Genomic DNA, 18167 nt, shown 5'->3' with positions numbered 1-18167 from the left:
AGCACAGAGATTCTGGTAAGCTGGTAAAATGTTACAGCACTATAGTGGTATTTTACAAAATGAGAGGCACTTATTTTATGGAGCATCACATTTGTTATTTTTTGGGGTAATTGTTTAAAGTTTACATGGTCTGGTGCTGCCCTTTTCTAGGTGGATGCTGAAGCTTTTGCCATCTGCTTATAACCGACTACAGAACATGAATAGATGAAGTGGAAACTTTTCAGGAATTCAAATTTGCACTGGTAGAGGACCAGTAACACTCTTGATCAATACATTCCTTTAAGCTGGTCAACCTGGGTGACTTTAGCTGTTCCTGTTTGGTTCTTTTGTTCTTGACTGTCATTGGGTCTCTGTATAACCATCTGATATGGAGACCCATTAAATACACCTATTTTAATAGGCTTGGCGTTCAGTCTAGGAGTTAGTTCCGCTGTATCGCTGGGTGCCCTATTTGTCTGCAGTTTTTCTTCAAATTTGACTTTAGGCTGTTTGTGGTTTTGTTTTCTCCTACTTTGATGCTTGACCCCAGCTTTAGCTTTGAGTAATATGCTGCCTACGTTTCACCCTACCACTTGACCCAGAGGACTACCTGTTACCATTTTGTCTCCCCTAGAACCTCTCCCCACCAAGTACCTAGAGGCTCAACATTAGCAGAATGTAAGCAGGAAATTGGTTTGTGCCAGTCTCTCCCCACATATTTATGGGTAGCTAGGAGTCTTGACCAAGGACATATTTGGAAAATATCTGGTCCTATGGGTTATGTATGCTATAATATAGATTATAGTATGATAATGAGATTACAGAATTTTATAAATTATAGTAACCTCAATTATAAGTTTTGAGTCTATAGTAGTAATATCTTTCTTGATTTTGCATTGTGTATTAATAAAGGTATTAAAGAATCTTAAACATATTTAACGTCAATGGATCAATTTTACTGTGTAGCTGTAGTGCAATTTCTCTCCTATGGGCAATACCATTGCTGTTGTTTGTTGTAATTATATTCCCTATGAAAAATGTTTTGAGATTACGTTTTAAAGAAATCTGAAATTTGATCAGAAGATATATCAAATATAAGAAAATGCATTACAGCATAGAAAGCAAAGAAACACTCATGTATTTAATGTGCTTTTATTACTAATTACAGTAATGATTTGTTCCCAGATCTCAAAGGTCCTTAAGAAGCACTTAGGTATGTCTAATCCACTGTTAGGTTTACACTTGACAGCAAATCCCACTATTCCATTGAAAGTGTGATTTCACTCAGTCTACTTAAAGAGCAAACAATTCTTTAATAATTAAGGAGGAAACTGAAACTTCATTCGGCTGTGGGGCCTGTAAATAAGCTTGGAAAGCAAACAGAAATTATGTCAAACATAGCAGGAAAGATCGGCCTCATTTATCAAATCATACAATCTGCAGTAGTAAACCTATATAAAATGAATATAAGATTAAAATAAACTATATACCGTATATATGTATTAAAACACTTTATGATGATTATTCCTTCCTAGTATGTTAACTCACACTTGATGTTAAGATGCTGATTGTTGTTGAGGTTTAGGCAGCCTTTGTAAAGGTGGGTGAGAATGTCCTGCTCCTTTAGCTTCTCTGTAAAATCCCATTTCTGTAGATGTAATTTAGACACAACTGCGCGGTGCTCATTGAGTCTTTTGACATGTTTCATAACTAGGCTACTGTAACTATACTGCATCCTGGTAGGATCCTTGGTCAGATATGACTAGGGAAAGCCTAGGAGAGAGGGCTTTCTGCCTATAACAATCATGTTCCCCTTCTTTTGACTATGTGGGCGCTGTGACCTCCAGGAAGTAGCTGCTTCTCTCAAGTATAAAGAGCATTAGGGCAAATCTACCATGGAGTAAAAGAACATGCCAAAGGGTCAGGATGGACAGCAAACCAGCAAAGTCAAGAGCAAAGCCGATGTCAAAAACCGCAAAGTGCCCCCATTGACCACCAAAAAGGTACCATATGGGCAACCATGCGCAGTGGGCACCTGCATTAAAAAAGCCAAGGTGCAAAACGCCATTCACGTCTGAGACATCTTAATGCAAATCAACGACCAACGTGAAATGATACTATAAGGTGTCACGGGGTCAGGGAGAGAGGAAGGATCCTACTATGCAGATAAGCACTGTAGAGAAGTCCAGTATACAGTCCGTAATCAAAAGGGCAAAGGCAGGCAGCGAGGTCAAACGTTTCCGAGGTCGAGGCAGGCAGAATAGGAGCAAAACGGGTAAACAGATCCGAGGTCGTAGGCAGGTAGCGAGAATCGTAGTCAAAAAACAGGCAAAGGTCGGTACACAAGGAATTCAAGATAATATAACGCAATCAGCACACCCAAAAAGTATTACACTTTGAACGGGTGAAGACAGGAGAGAAAAGTGGCGTTTAAATAGGAGAGTAATTGCAAACAGCTGTGTAGCGCACGCTACGTACGTTGCGTACGTCGCGTACGCTGCACAGGCTGAGTACGCTGCATAGATTGCATACGCTGCGTAGATTGCGTACGCTGCGTAGATTGCGTACGCCGCGTACGCAGTGTACGCAGCGGTACGCCCGATGCGGACCTGCGCCGCGTCATACCCGCGTCCCCTTCGGTACGCGAGGGAGACGCACTGACGCGCCCACGGCGAGCAGACGCGGTCCCAGCAGAGGTAGAAGATGCGGGACCGCGACACCGCCGTGTGCGCACGGCGGGAACCGCAGCGACGGAGGAGTCGGGACCAGGCGAGGCAGCCCTGGCGTCAGAGGTAGGTACAGCGGCGCGCGTGACAGTACCCCCCCCTCCAGGAGCGCGTCCCGAGCGAGACGGAGCCGGACGAAGAGGGTGGAGCGCATGAAACCGAGCGACGCGAAGGGGAGCATGAACGAAGCGAGCGGGCACCCACGTCCGTTCCTCAGGACCGTACCCCTTCCAAGCCACGAGATACTGAAGGCCGTTACGAACCCTACGTGAATCAAGGATTCTGTCGACGACGTATTCCTCATGACCATGGACGGCAAGCGGGGCTGGAGGCTTGAAAGGAACGGTAAACTGATTGGATACATAGGGTTTCAGCAGGGAGACATGGAAGGACCGCGGAATCCGCATGGTAGGTGGCAAGGCAAGGGACACCGTCACGTCGTTGAGCTTGGCACGAACGCGGAAAGGCCCAATAAAACGAGGCCCCAGGGTCCGGGAAGGTTGCCGCAAACGGATGTTTCGCGTAGATAACCAGACACGGTCGCCCACTTGATAGTCCGGAGGTGGAGTCCTCTTGGCATCAGCAAAGCGTTTATAGCGAAGTTGGGCTTTCAGGAGAACCTCCCGGAGTTTCTTCCAGTGAGCGTCCATGTCAGATACACGCTTGTCTACCGCGGGTACCATGGACGAGGAACGAGAAGACGGAGGAGGCAGTATGACAGGGTGATAGCCCAGGGCAGCAAAAAATGGGGTACATCCAATGGACTCATGCAGAGAGCCATTATAGGTCATCTCTGCGAGCGGCAGGAGAGACGACCAATTGTCCTGGCTATCGTTGCTGAACATTCGCAAGTATTGTTTGAGTGTTTGGTTAGTCTTTTCGGTTTGTCCATTGGTCTGCGGATGATAAGCAGTCGATAAGTGGAGTTGTATTCCGAGTCTCTGGCAGAGGTGTCTCCAATAGCGGGATATGAATTGTGTACCGCGATCGGACACCATGTGGAGCGGAAGACCGTGAAGACGGACGATGTGATTGATAAAAACATCGGCAAGTTGTGAAGAGGATGGCAGGCGTGGTAAGGCGACGAAATGAGCTTGCTTGGAAAAACGGTCGACGACCACCAAGACAGTCGTGTTACCCTGTGATTTGGGGAGATCCACGATAAAGTCCATCGACACGTGTGTCCAGGGAGCCGTGGGAACGGGAAGAGGATGCAGGAGACCTTGAGGTCGACTCCGAGAGGTCTTCTGGCATGCACAGGTGTGACAGGCGGCCAGATATGTTCGGACGTCTCTGGTGAGTGATGGCCACCAGAGTGACCTGCGGATGCGGTATTCTGTCTTCCGGAACCCAGAATGACCAGCGAGGAAGGATTTATGTCCCCAGTGAAGAACATCCGTACGAAGACCGGGAGGAACGTAGAGGCGTCCCGGAGGAGGACGTTCAGAAGGCGGGATGGCCCTTTGGGACATACGGATCCTGCTCATCGTGCGTATGGACAGACTGGCAACAAGACGTGTGGATGGAATGATGGGTTCGTTGATGTGCTGATCCCTGTGGTTATCGTGTTGTCTAGAGAGGGCATCAGCTTTGATGTTTTTGGAGCCTGGTCTGTAGGTGATATAGTAATTGAACCGGTTGAAAAATAGCGACCACCGTGCTTGTCGAGGGCTTAATCTCTTGGCGTTCTCGATATACAGCAGGTTCTTGTGGTCTGTTAGGATGATCACGGGTTGTTCTGTACCCTCTAGAAGATGGCGCCACTCCTCAAGTGCCATTTTGATGGCTAGGAGTTCACGGTTACCGACGTCGTAATTCCGTTCGGCTGCGGAGAAACCCTTAGAAAAGAAGGCACATGGATGATATTTTGTGGTTTGATCATGGCGTTGTGATAGGACAGCCCCTGCTCCGGTTTCGGATGCATCTACTTCCAGGAGAAACTGTTTGGTAGGATCCGGCCGACGTAACAGGGGAGCTGAGACAAAAGCTTGTTTTAGCCGTTCGAACGCCTGTCGGGCGTGTGTGGACCACTGAGACGGATCGGCTCCTTTTTTCGTCAAGGCGGTAATAGGGGCTGCTATGGTAGCGTAGTTTCTGATGAATCGCCTGTAATAATTAGCAAAGCCCAGGAACCTTTGGACGGCTTTGAGTGTTCTAGGGAGGGGCCAGGCTGTGATGGCCTCGAGTTTGGCAGGATCCATGTGAAGTCCTTCGGAGGAGACGATATAGCCAAGGAAGGGTAGACGTGTCTTCTCGAATAAGCATTTTTCAGCCTTGGCATACAACCCGTTCTCCCTTAGCCTTTGTAGAACAGCTCGTAGGTGGTGTCGATGTTTTTCGAGTGTTGGAGAATAAACGAGAATATCGTCCAAATACACGATGACATGAGATAAGAGCATGTCCCTGAAGACGTCATTTATGAAGGACTGAAATACTGCAGGAGCGTTGCATAACCCGAAGGGCATGACTTTATATTCATAGTGCCCGAAGCGGGTGTTGAAGGCCGTTTTCCATTCATGCCCGGACTTGATACGGATCAGATTGTAAGCACCCCTGAGGTCTAGCTTTGTGAAGTATTTGGCTCCTTTCAGGAGGTCGTAAATCTCTGTGATGAGAGGAAGGGGGTACCGGTTTTTTATGGTGATACGGTTTAACCCCCTATAATCGATGCATGGCCGTAGGGAACCCTCTTTCTTGGCCACGAAGAAAAATCCAGCTCCAGCAGGAGAAGAGGATGGGCGGATGAAGCCTTTCTCCAGGCTTTCTTGGATATAACGTTCCAGAGCTTTGTTCTCCGGTTCGGAGAGGGGATAAGTACGTCCCCGTGGCGGATCGGTTCCAGGCAACAGATCGATAGCACAATCGTAGGAACGGTGTGGTGGTAGCCTCTCCGCATCTTTTTTGGAGAATACATCCAGATAATCCCAGTAGTGTCTAGGTACTATGGTTTTGGGATCTGTGGGTGTGATCTCGAGGACGAGATTGAGTCGTCGACAAGGCATGACACAAGACTCTTGACAGTAATTGCTCCACGCTAGTATGTCTCCTTTTACCCAATCGATGTGTGGGTTGTGCTGTCGCAGCCAGGGATGTCCCAAGATTAGAGGGGCATGAGGAGACTTGATTATCTCAAACGTGAGCTGTTCCTGGTGGGTTACCCCTACCAGTAGGGTCAGAGGTACGGTTTCCTGTGTCACGAGTCCTGATCCCAGAAGTGAGCCATCAACGGAAGCGACCAGTGAGGGAGCTGTCTTGGTACGAAGCGGTATGTGCTGCTCCTTCGCCCACTGGTGATCCATGAATATGCCCGCAGCCCCGGAATCTATGAATGCGCGGGTGGCTACAACGTGTTCCTCCCAACGGATGGAGACGGGCACCGTCAGGCGTGTAGTGGGAGGAGAAGAAAAAGGACGTGTGCTTAGGTTGCCTTCTCCGGTGCAACCTAAGCGTTGTCTTTTACTGGTTTGCTGGGACAGGAGGACAACAGGTGATCAGCTCGGCCGCAGTATAGACAGAGCCCCTGTGTCCGTCTGTGTTTCTTTTCGGCCTCAGTGAGGTGGCGCACTGTCCCTATTTCCATGGGTTCGTCGACCACGAAGGAGGAAGATGTGGCAGCCGAAGGCCTTGTGTAGCCGGAGGCGAGCGGTACTGGTCTTTTCCCACGGGAGTGTTCGTTCGCCCTTTCTTGGATACGTTTATCCACTCTGAGACAAAGGGCTATGAGATCCTCAAGATCCGCAGGGGTATCATGGAAGACGAGGGCGTCTTTGATCTTCTCATTGAGGCCTCGTCGGAAGGCTGCTTTGAGAGCGCCCTCTTCCCAGTTGGTTTCATGGGCCAGGGTGCGGAATTCCACCGTATACTGAGCCAAGGTTTTGCGGCCTTGTTGGATGTCAAGCAGTGAAGACTCCGCTGTTTCTTTACGACCTGGCGCATCGAAAACAGTCCGTACGGCTTCCATGAAAGCGGGGCAGTCCTCGAGGAGATAGGAATCTTGCTCCACGAGGGGAGAAGCCCACAGTAAGGCATCACCTTTGAGCAGCGAAATGATGAATGAGACCCTCTTGGAGGATGTCTGGAACGCCTGGGGGTGATTTCGGAAGTGGAGCATGCATTGATTAAGGAAGCCACGGCATTCCTTCGGATCTCCAGAATATTTGTCTGGCAGAGGGAGCCTGGCAACAGCACCTGTGTCCTCGTGATGAGCGTCTCTGTGATGGGGTGTTCCCACAGTTGGGAGAGACGTCAAAGAACGCAACAAGTCCGTCATGGCATCCACCTTCTGTTCCAGGGACTGTAGCTGGGTGGCTTGCGCCGCCAGACGCTGGTCCTGTAGGTCTTGGCGGGCTTGCAACCGCGCCATATCCGCGGGATCCATGTTATGACCCGTTCAAAACTGTCACGGGGTCAGGGAGAGAGGAAGGATCCTACTATGCAGATAAGCACTGTAGAGAAGTCCAGTATACAGTCCGTAATCAAAAGGGCAAAGGCAGGCAGCGAGGTCAAACGTTTCCGAGGTCGAGGCAGGCAGAATAGGAGCAAAACGGGTAAACAGATCCGAGGTCGTAGGCAGGTAGCGAGAATCGTAGTCAAAAAACAGGCAAAGGTCGGTACACAAGGAATTCAAGATAATATAACGCAATCAGCACACCCAAAAAGTATTACACTTTGAACGGGTGAAGACAGGAGAGAAAAGTGGCGTTTAAATAGGAGAGTAATTGCAAACAGCTGTGTAGCGCACGCTACGTACGTTGCGTACGTCGCGTACGCTGCACAGGCTGAGTACGCTGCATAGATTGCATACGCTGCGTAGATTGCGTACGCTGCGTAGATTGCGTACGCCGCGTACGCAGTGTACGCAGCGGTACGCCCGATGCGGACCTGCGCCGCGTCATACCCGCGTCCCCTTCGGTACGCGAGGGAGACGCACTGACGCGCCCACGGCGAGCAGACGCGGTCCCAGCAGAGGTAGAAGATGCGGGACCGCGACACCGCCGTGTGCGCACGGCGGGAACCGCAGCGACGGAGGAGTCGGGACCAGGCGAGGCAGCCCTGGCGTCAGAGGTAGGTACAGCGGCGCGCGTGACATAAGGGATGACAGATACAAACATAAGCTTGTAGAAGACTCAAGGGGGTGGCCAGGATGCAGGTGAAGGCGAGTCATAGCATGCAAAAATACCCAGAGATACCTTCTCTTAGCAGGAGATGTACCTGTATCCTGAGGTACATTACTGCTATTAGTATATATAGAAGGCTGCCAGCAAACAAAGAGCCACTGTGTGAAGCAGCATGAGCGTACTATTAAAGCTCCAGTAAAAGAAGTTTTAAATTGTTACTTGGAAAAATCAAGTATCTTTTAATAAGTGCATATTAATATTTTAGAAAATTATGTTTTTTTCATTTGCTGTGTTATTCATTTAATTTTTTATTATGGCTTTATAATGTGTAATTATTGTTAATGGATTAAGTATATTTACTAAAATACATTAATAATGTAACAGAGAATTCTGAGGCACCAGTGGTTTAGAGTTTAGATACTATAGAGAAGCACTGGAGAATAAACAAAAACAGATGGGTGTAGGGATATCTTATCATATGACTTAGGTTTGATCCAGTGGACAGCAGATTGCAAAAATAACATCAGCTATAAGGATTGTGAGTAATTGGCATCATGGAAAAAGAGGAAATAAGTATTTTTATTATTTCCTTTTCCATCACAATGGTAGCAAAATCCTACAATTTTAAACAGGAGACAGGAGGGTCATATGCTACAAACAGCCGCAGCAGCAAACAAAAAAGCAAGTTAAAAATCATAGTTGGAATTTAGTTCCGAGAAAGAAAAGCAGATAATTAATTTAATTGTTTCTAAAATCGTGGAAGCGGGTATATATACCCCCCCTGCACCAGTGGCCCCAAGTGGTTGGATTCATGATTTGTTTTTTTTTCATGTGTAACAAACCAGGGATGGAGGGGGAGAAAGGGTTTTTACATATTCCAGTGAGCAGTGGATGGGATGCACAGGGGCATAGATACACACTGAGAGTATTCATTTTTACCTCTGTTCCACTTGTGACTCCATGTTTGTCCTCCTGTCTTTTGTTCTCCACTGTATGCCCCCACTTAACAAGCTTGGACCCCGATTTTATGACTGGTCTATGATTGGACAAAAATTCACCATTCTGTTCTGTGCTTCAACCACCAAATGACCTCCTTCCCACCACCATTGAGAAAGTAGACCATAGATAATTTGTATTAATACATTGTCTATATAATTTAATTATTTGTAAATATGTTGAGACTTTCATCTGTATAATTTTTTTTTAACGCACCTTCATGAGAAGATGCCCTGAATGGATACCAAGAATAATTTCTCTGTCCTTGCCATGTGTTGTAGAGGTATGTGTTCCTTGAGTAGGGTTGAACAGGCGGTTTTCAGCTTGTTACATCGTAAAGTTCACAATGTAGTTATAGAGACTTTTCATTAACCTTTTTAAGGTTTTCCATAAACCTTTAGAACCTTTAGGGATTTCTTCCAATTTACCAGGAAGCCCATGTTTCATGGTCTAATTTTGTGTGAGTTTGTAAGGTCTCCACAATGTGTGACATAATTTGGATGTTGTTTAAATAACATTTACTTTACACCTATGCTGCACTTAGAATTAATAAGTGTGCAACAGGTCTTTATTACTCTCAGAACTGGGTATTCTGAATGGACAGTGGTCCACGATGCAACAAGCGCTGTGTGCAGACACCATGCAAATACCCACACCCAAGGTCCCCGGGTCCCCACTACACGTACCTTAAATCGGGTAAGGGGAAAGCGGAGAGTAAGGGATCGTTCGCATGTGTCCAGCAGAGAAGATGCACGTGTAAAGTGTGCTGAAGAAGGTGGCTTCAGCTGGTGCCGGATCTAATCTGGAAGTTCCAGTTTTGGTACCCTGGTGTGGTCTTTGCTTCATTGCCAAGTTGTTCAGCATGTATCTGACCCCTGGCGTTCCTGACCTTCCTTTTGCTCTTTCATTTGGCTTTTTTACTTTTAACCGGTGTATGACCCGGTCCGTCTGACTACCCGCTCTGGAATTCGACCCACTTTTCGTCTGACTACCTGTCTTTCTCATTTATTGTGTGAATCTCTCAGATTTTTCGGTCCTTACCTTCCATACTGAAGGACTATCTGTTATCTACCTATTCTAGAGCCTCCTCACTGTTGGGATCATCGAAAACCTGGTGAGCTTTGCTAGGGTTTTTTCCCCTGGTACTGTTGTATTGGAAGAAAAACTTCTGCAGTGAGTGCTCCAGTCAATGGTAGGCGTGACAAATACTATGCCTGTTACACTACGGCCATGTGCTAAGAAAGAAAAGCAAGGAGAAAGATAAGAAAGAACAGAACAGCAAGGAGGAGAAAAAATATCTGCATTAGAACTAAGGAGTTGTGACTAGGAGTCACAAAAGGACAAATTTAAGTGATGTAAGGGAAATATTGGACTGCAAAATATATATCTTGATTTCTATTTTGTGTTGCAGTCTGGATGAAAACATATTTTGCTGTATCCCTTCCATCTTCAAATGATGATATTGAACCCAACTTTCAAAGATCGATAACTGCACACAGTCACAGCATTTTTATTTTCAACAAGGAATATATTGCTGGGAATTTCTTTTATCTATGGGCTTTCTGACCCAAAATGCTATACACTTCACTACACGGTCTATTGAGGATTTAGGGTGTTTAGGAAACCACTGGGCCACACGTTGGTTTAGTTTGATCATATAAAGTAAATTAGTGTGTGGATCAGTAAGGTCATCTGACTCAACATCTGACTCAACATCAGTTGATAAACATTGGTTTCGTCAGCCCCATCCGACTCTGTAATATCTTCTTAAATATCAATATACAAATGATATAGGGTAGCTAACAAATTTAATGCAAAGGAGAATAGTAGAGCAGAAAAAAATATTTAGAACAATGTAACTAAAAAACATGTAAACCACAAAAAAAACAAAGTATCACTGTAGTGAAACAATGAAAGGATATAATGTGTGGTAACACAGCCAACACAAATACCAGAACTGCTGACGGGAAAAACTGCTGGGATATCTCTGATGGGAATAAAACTGTCAAAGGGAGTCCCTGGTTTCACTCAGCTGATGTCTGGCAACAAGGCTATCCAAGGATCACTCACAGAGTACTCATGGGGTTGAAGTAGGCCCTCCCTGCTCTACGCAATAGCATATGCATGTGGGTAGAATAAATCATACACTGTATTATATATTAAAAGGTCCAATACCCTACAAAAATGAACCTGTAACGTACTTGTATCACTCATTATTGATTTATATTTATTATATTGATTTATGTAGAGATCTCATATTCTGTAGTGCCCTACAATATGGTGGGAAAATGTAAATAACGAATTTAAATAATGTGATAATGTAAAATATGTATTCAAATACACTGTATTAATGAATAACACCTTTATTGGAAGCAGCAGAAAGAGGAGGAGGCATTTATTACCCAAAGCTTATATAGGCATACCACACATTAATGTACACAATGAGGTCTTAAGCATGTATATTAAACGAACATGTACTTAAAGTCAAGCACTACCTTTTTCACTTAGCAATGCATGTATTGTGGGTTCTGTTTGCATAATAACATAATTTTATATAGATAAATGACCTTCATGTTGTGACCCAAAAAAAATATTGATAATGAATGCCTTTGTTATGAGATATAATTTTATTTATATTCCTTTAGGTTCTTATCATCCTGATGTTGTCATTCTTCCAAATACGCACCAAGAACACCAAAATTGATGAAAAGATTAAAGTGAAGTTTTGTCAGAGACGGTTTGGATTTGTTGTGTATGTAAATAATCTTATATTTTATGTATTGCGATGATGAACAAATCAAAAGAAATGTTATGAAGGCGTATAAAATGTCACTAAAAATGCAGATTTTTGTAGAATATACAACGTGGCATACAAGACATTTGAAGCCATAAACATAGTTGTAAGAAGGGGTCCAGTAAGAAGGGGTCTTGATAAAAAGGTGATCCTGCTTAAGGCCTGAGATGGTGTAATAAATACATCACACTACTGAAGTTCATCTTTTTGCTATACCTGATTTTGCAGCGAAGGGTAGTCAGCTCATCCTCAGACAGGAAGGTAGATATCAGAGTAACACTTAGGAAAAACTCATAGTTTATGGCAAAACATAGACAGGAGAACGAGAAACAAAGAGAAAGCCATATACAAGGTATTGAAGTTAGAAATAATGAGCACACCCAAAGTAACAGCTAATAAGGCTCCTGAAATGTTCACCAGACATTTGGTAACGAGGTCATATAAATTCAGGAACGGCCAGTTCTCCTGATTGACAAGGACAGAATAGATCAATCAAGCATTGCCATGATCACTCCCATTGGTCATTCAACAGTTATGGCCAATAAGGCTGAAAGCTTGCGGTTTTGCAATTGGTGAGCATTTGTGGGAGGCAGACGATCCAAAGCCCTCTTTGCGATTGATGGTGAAGCAGGATCTCAAGTCATGTGCTCCCACAGCAGATGCACAGACTCTCCCACCTTTCTCTGTTTCATGATATATACTGTGTGTAAACTATTAGGACGGGGCTGTATTAGGAGTTATATACATGGACATGTCCTCCCACCACCTTCGCCCTACTGTTTTCATGTATTGTTCAAATAACAGAACATAAAAATGTCCAGATCTTGAGAATTTGCCCACTCACAGTGACAACCCAAGAGTAGAGTAAAAGCATTGGACTGTTTGGTTAACATATGCAAATGTATAGTTTTTTACTTTTATAATACACCGTTCCTCTCGTTCTAGTCCTTTAGATCTTACCGAGGCCTATGAAAACAGATGGACATATGGTTTTGCATTTGGTGCGATAGCCAATAAAATTATTGTTCTGTTTCAAGAAGGATATCTGCCAGATGGAGTCCCACCTTGGGCAAAAGGTTTGTTTGTATGATATAAGATTTCAGTTTTTACTGATTAACTTTTCAGAACATTTGCAGTTAGATAATGCGGCTTATAGCCAAGTAATAACTAGATGCATTTCAAAAATGTAATTATTCTGGCTGATATAACCCTTACGCCTGAGCAAAGACCATGTTATATAAATAGGCTGGCATTTTGTCAGTTTTATCTTTCATATTGTGTACTCAAACTGGAATTTGGTGCTGATACTACACCCCTCCTGCCTCCAGAGGTGGCCAAAAAGCTGTCTATTCTGCCCACAGTATAAGCAGAGACCAAGGGTATTGACCTACAGACCTATTGCCCTGCCATATGTTGGTCTGAGTTGCTTTAGCTGACCTCCTACAGCCAGGAATGCCATATACTGACTTAAAACCCCTCACAAATGTAGATATGAGATAGAGATGAATTTTGTTGCACCAAAGGGTAGGTAGGGGCTAGAGATTCCCTGGTAAGAAAGCACATAATATAAATGAAGATGGTTAGGTAAGTGTAACATGCACACATTTAGGAACCCCTGACACTCATTGGGTGTCAGGACTCGGGTGATCAGGTCGGGTAGGAGCCCATGCGCAGGGGATACTTGGGGTTCAGCATGTAACCCAGAGTGCATGATTATGCAAACAAAGACACCACCAACAGAAATCCAGGTAATGCAGTGTATTTTATGTATATAACAGAACCAGCAAATAAGGGTAATATAGTCTAAGCAAGTAACCGGACGTATGGCAAAATAAAATACAGGTAATAAGTCTTTGGGCAGGGAGCCCGCTTGGAAGGGCACGACAGACAGAGAGCCCGCTTGGAAGGGCACAAAAGGCACACAGCCCGCTTGGAAGGGTACGAAAGGCACACAGCCCGCTTGGAAGGGTACGAAAGGCACACAGCCCGCTTGGAAGGGTACGAAAGGCACACAGCCCGCTTGGAAGGGTACGAAAGGCACACAGCCCGCTTGGAAGGGTACGAAAGGCACACAGCCCGCTTGGAAGGGTACAATAGCAGGGAGTCCACTTGGAAGGACACAATAGCAGGGAGTCCACTTGGAAGGACACAATAGCAGGGAGTCCACTTGGAAGGACACAATAGCAGGGAGTCCACTTGGAAGGACACAATAGCAGGGAGTCCACAATAGCAGGGAGTCCACTTGGAAGGACACAATAGCAGGGAGTCCACTTGGAAGGACACAATAGCAGGGAGTCCACTTGGAAGGACACAATAGCAGGGAGTCCACTTGATCAGGACACAAAAGCAGGGAACCAGGAACAGTACAGGTGCAGAGCCACAGCAGGAATGTCCATAGACTTCAATACAAAGGCCCTGAGTGAAGGGCAGGGCAGGTTCATAAAGGCAGGGCAATCCAGGTAACAAGGCCCAGCTGGATGTATTCACTAGGGCTCAACCCAGGTAACAAGGCACACCTGAGTTCTGAGTGCTCCAGAGGGCGGAGGGTGGCCACTAGTGGTGGCAGATGTAAATGGCACAGGTATGAAAAAGCCATGGTTCAGGCAGCAAAAAGTGGTTCCTGACAGTACCCCCTCCCCAAGGAGCGGCCTCCGGGTGCTCCTGGGACTGTAGAGAGGCAGTATCAAAACCTGCGGTAAGAACACTTAGTCCTAGAACGTAGAGCTTTTTCAAATACGTGCAGGTCCTCCTTTCTTACTACAGTTCCGTTAGAGGCAATGACACAGTCTGAGGAAAGGTCATCTGCAGTGCAGTTGTAAGACATAGTGGTATTGGCTGCTGGATACATAGACATGATGGCACGGTTCCGTACTCCCTCTTTCTTGGCTGTCCATGCACCAGGGGTCACGAAGCTGCCCTGTACCCAAGGCACCTCTGGGGGCCGGAGGGTAGTAACCGAACCGCACTGGTTCAAGGCTGGAGTGGCAGGCTTAACAGACTTCTGTTCACGCAGCTGTTGCTCGTAACGGTTAAGTTCTTTACGATGCACAATTGTCCCGTCAGATGCTAGGATGTAACCAGGAGCCCCTAAGGAGTGTTTTGCTGTTTGGGGTCTACGATTCTTATTCCTGGGAGTGATGGTCCCAACTGCACAAACAGCCGTGGGGTGATCAATTGCGGGTGTGTCCGTTGTATCAGCAACAGAAACATCTGAAGACACACTGTCCATATCAGACCAGTCGGTTTCATCAGAGATGGTCTGGAGGTCATCCGACATGGCTACAGATGGTGCAGAAGTTCCAGGTACTGTGGATTGGTTAACCCCAGGATCACCAGGTTGGGGAAGAGATAGGGTGTGCTCCAGCTTTGATGCGTTGCTGTTGTCACATGCAGGTTCCTGGGCCTGGGGTTTGTTGGTGTGGGTTGCAGAGGGTTTAGCTGGTTTCAGAGGACATTGAGTGATCCAGTGTCCCTTTTTGCCACAGTAAAAGCAAGATTCCTCATCACGCCTTTGTTGCAATTCGGTTGCGGTAAGGGGTTCACGTTTCCTAGAAGATTCCTTTTTAATTCTGGTAACAGGCTTCTTGGATTTCTCAGGTGCTGTAGCAGGTGTAGGTGAATGGTCTTCATGAGAGTGATTGGAGTTGGAGTCCCAGATATGCATTAATGATTTGCACAGTTCAAGCAAGCATTCTCCTATCACTTTGATTACTGAAAGTAACCCCGCTGACTCCTTGTAATGGCCTTTGTATTCTGTCAGGACTCGGGTGATCAGGTCGGGTAGGAGCCCATGCGCAGGGGATACTTGGGGTTCAGCATGTAACCCAGAGTGCATGATTATGCAAACAAAGACACCACCAACAGAAATCCAGGTAATGCAGTGTATTTTATGTATATAACAGAACCAGCAAATAAGGGTAATATAGTCTAAGCAAGTAACCGGACGTATGGCAAAATAAAATACAGGTAATAAGTCTTTGGGCAGGGAGCCCGCTTGGAAGGGCACGACAGACAGAGAGCCCGCTTGGAAGGGCACAAAAGGCACACAGCCCGCTTGGAAGGGTACGAAAGGCACACAGCCCGCTTGGAAGGGTACGAAAGGCACACAGCCCGCTTGGAAGGGTACGAAAGGCACACAGCCCGCTTGGAAGGGTACGAAAGGCACACAGCCCGCTTGGAAGGGTACGAAAGGCACACAGCCCGCTTGGAAGGGTACGAAAGGCACACAGCCCGCTTGGAAGGGTACGAAAGGCACACAGCCCGCTTGGAAGGGTACAATAGCAGGGAGTCCACTTGGAAGGACACAATAGCAGGGAGTCCACTTGGAAGGACACAATAGCAGGGAGTCCACTTGGAAGGACACAATAGCAGGGAGTCCACTTGGAAGGACACAATAGCAGGGAGTCCACAATAGCAGGGAGTCCACTTGGAAGGACACAATAGCAGGGAGTCCACTTGGAAGGACACAATAGCAGGGAGTCCACTTGATCAGGACACAAAAGCAGGGAACCAGGAACAGTACAGGTGCAGAGCCACAGCAGGAATGTCCATAGACTTCAATACAAAGGCCCTGAGTGAAGGGCAGGGCAGGTTCATAAAGGCAGGGCAATCCAGGTAACAAGGCCCAGCTGGATGTATTCACTAGGGCTCAACCCAGGTAACAAGGCACACCTGAGTTCTGAGTGCTCCAGAGGGCGGAGGGTGGCCACTAGTGGTGGCAGATGTAAATGGCACAGGTATGAAAAAGCCATGGTTCAGGCAGCAAAAAGTGGTTCCTGACATTGGGGTACCCAAAGTACTCCTCAAGCAAGGGTTATCTTGGAAAGACTGATGTCTCTATTTCTGCAGCCATGACAGGAGTAGAGGCAGAGGACTGTGCAACAACTTGAAGGGAGACAAGCTAAACAGTACCTCAATAAGTCCATTTATTTTAGCTGAAGAGAGTGAGCAGAAAGAAGGTGCTTCTGATGTTGTAGTCTGGAGCCAAGGTTGTCAAGAATCTATAATAGTGACACATATATAGTAGGTATAACTCGCAGCACCTACAGGAAGACTTCATCCAAAATGACTAGGGATACTATGTGAATGTGGATTTTCTGCCTATAACCATCACAAGCTTACAGGTACCATGACCACAGGACTTTAGCTGCAACACTCAAAATCAAAGTACTAAAGTAAAACCTATCATAAAATCTATACATATGCTGTCCAAGGAGAATCACAAGAATGTGACAAGGATGATGACAAAAAAATAGAGAAGATCTGATGCTGACCAAAACTGAAAGCAGACACTATTGGAAACAGAATATTAAGTCCTCACACTCAATATGTAATTTTTAAAAAAAAATGCACAAGTATTCATGGGGCTTAATATGTTTGACAAATACATTACATACAATGAAAACATAGATAAAGAGAAAAACTTCTTGTGAAGGAGGTTTCTGGAGGTGGCACCAAGGGGTACACACAGAATCTGCTTTTTGAACCATCAGATGTTGAAATCAACTTCTACCAGTGATCTAGGAACCAGGGCACCTTCAATCAATGTTCTTCCAACACCCAAGAAAATTCTTCCTCAGCTGTGGGGCTACAATAAAAGCAAAGCTACTATTCCATTCATAGTATGGTATGTCTTCTGCAAATCACTTGTTGACTACATGTTTTTTTTTTTTACAGGGCTTGGACTTTTAGCGGGAGCGTTAGAAGTCGGACTGGTGTTCTACCCAATTTTTGCCTGTCTCACCACGGACAATAGAATATTTGGATCCATTGTAGGATTTTTATACAGTTTGTTTTGGTGGGTTTCATTGAAGAAACTATTCTTTATATGCTTTATATTTATTCATTTCAATTTTTGGGAGATGAGTTATTCTTTTACATAAACATTGATGTCCCCAACCCCCTCTTCCCCCATGCTCAATATTCCTATGGACAATCTTAAAATTCTCTGTGCCCTCCTACTTTAATGATCTAGGCGGTTCAGCTTCTCAGGTATTCCTGAATCCAGTGGCTGTGGATGTCAGGCTCAGACTAGAGACCAGGTACATCTGGCAGTTGACAGTACCTCTAACCTATCTTCAGTGTGCAGCCACACATTGTAAATGTGATATACTGAACACTGGCTTTAAAGTGAAATACACCAATTTCCCTCTCTATTTCAGTACTGAACATTGTATTTGGAAAGTATGATTGCACCTGTCCCTCTCTTGGTGCATATGATTTTACATGTGCAGCTGAAACACTACCCATTTAACAGAATGATTGAGCATTATTATTATTATTATCATTTTTTACTATTACTTTTTTTTTTAGGTTAATGATCACCCTGTTAGACCTTGTAGTATGCCCTCATGAAACCGTAAGTACTGCAATATTTCTGTTTAAATAACATTACTTAGACCATAAGACATGCATGTCAAATTGATATATTCTATACAAAAAAAATGTTAGTCATTTCTTATTTGGGTATATGATATTAAGAGACAAAAATATACTTTGGAATACTTTGAAATGAGGTGTATTAGTATAGGTGACATAACCTATAGTTTGAGAAGC

At 45.3% G+C, this 18167-nt stretch overlaps 1 protein-coding gene across 1 annotated transcript in view; it reads left to right on the top strand.

The window, feature by feature from the left end:
- LOC128494196 (stimulated by retinoic acid gene 6 protein-like) overlaps positions 1 to 18167 on the top strand; it is a 58274-nt gene that overhangs the window by 19314 nt on the left and 20793 nt on the right. Inside the window, exons 4-7 of the mRNA XM_053465793.1 lie at positions 11464 to 11570; positions 12558 to 12688; positions 17289 to 17409; positions 17925 to 17970. Of these exons, the coding sequence (XP_053321768.1) occupies positions 11464 to 11570; positions 12558 to 12688; positions 17289 to 17409; positions 17925 to 17970 (405 nt within the window). The remainder of the gene's footprint in view (positions 1 to 11463; positions 11571 to 12557; positions 12689 to 17288; positions 17410 to 17924; positions 17971 to 18167) is intronic.

Source organism: Spea bombifrons, chromosome 1 (genome assembly GCF_027358695.1).
Source record: "Spea bombifrons isolate aSpeBom1 chromosome 1, aSpeBom1.2.pri, whole genome shotgun sequence".
NCBI lineage: Eukaryota > Metazoa > Chordata > Amphibia > Anura > Pelobatidae > Spea > Spea bombifrons.
Note: the sequence above shows the minus strand (reverse complement) of the source record. Positions and strands in the feature narration are given on the sequence as shown.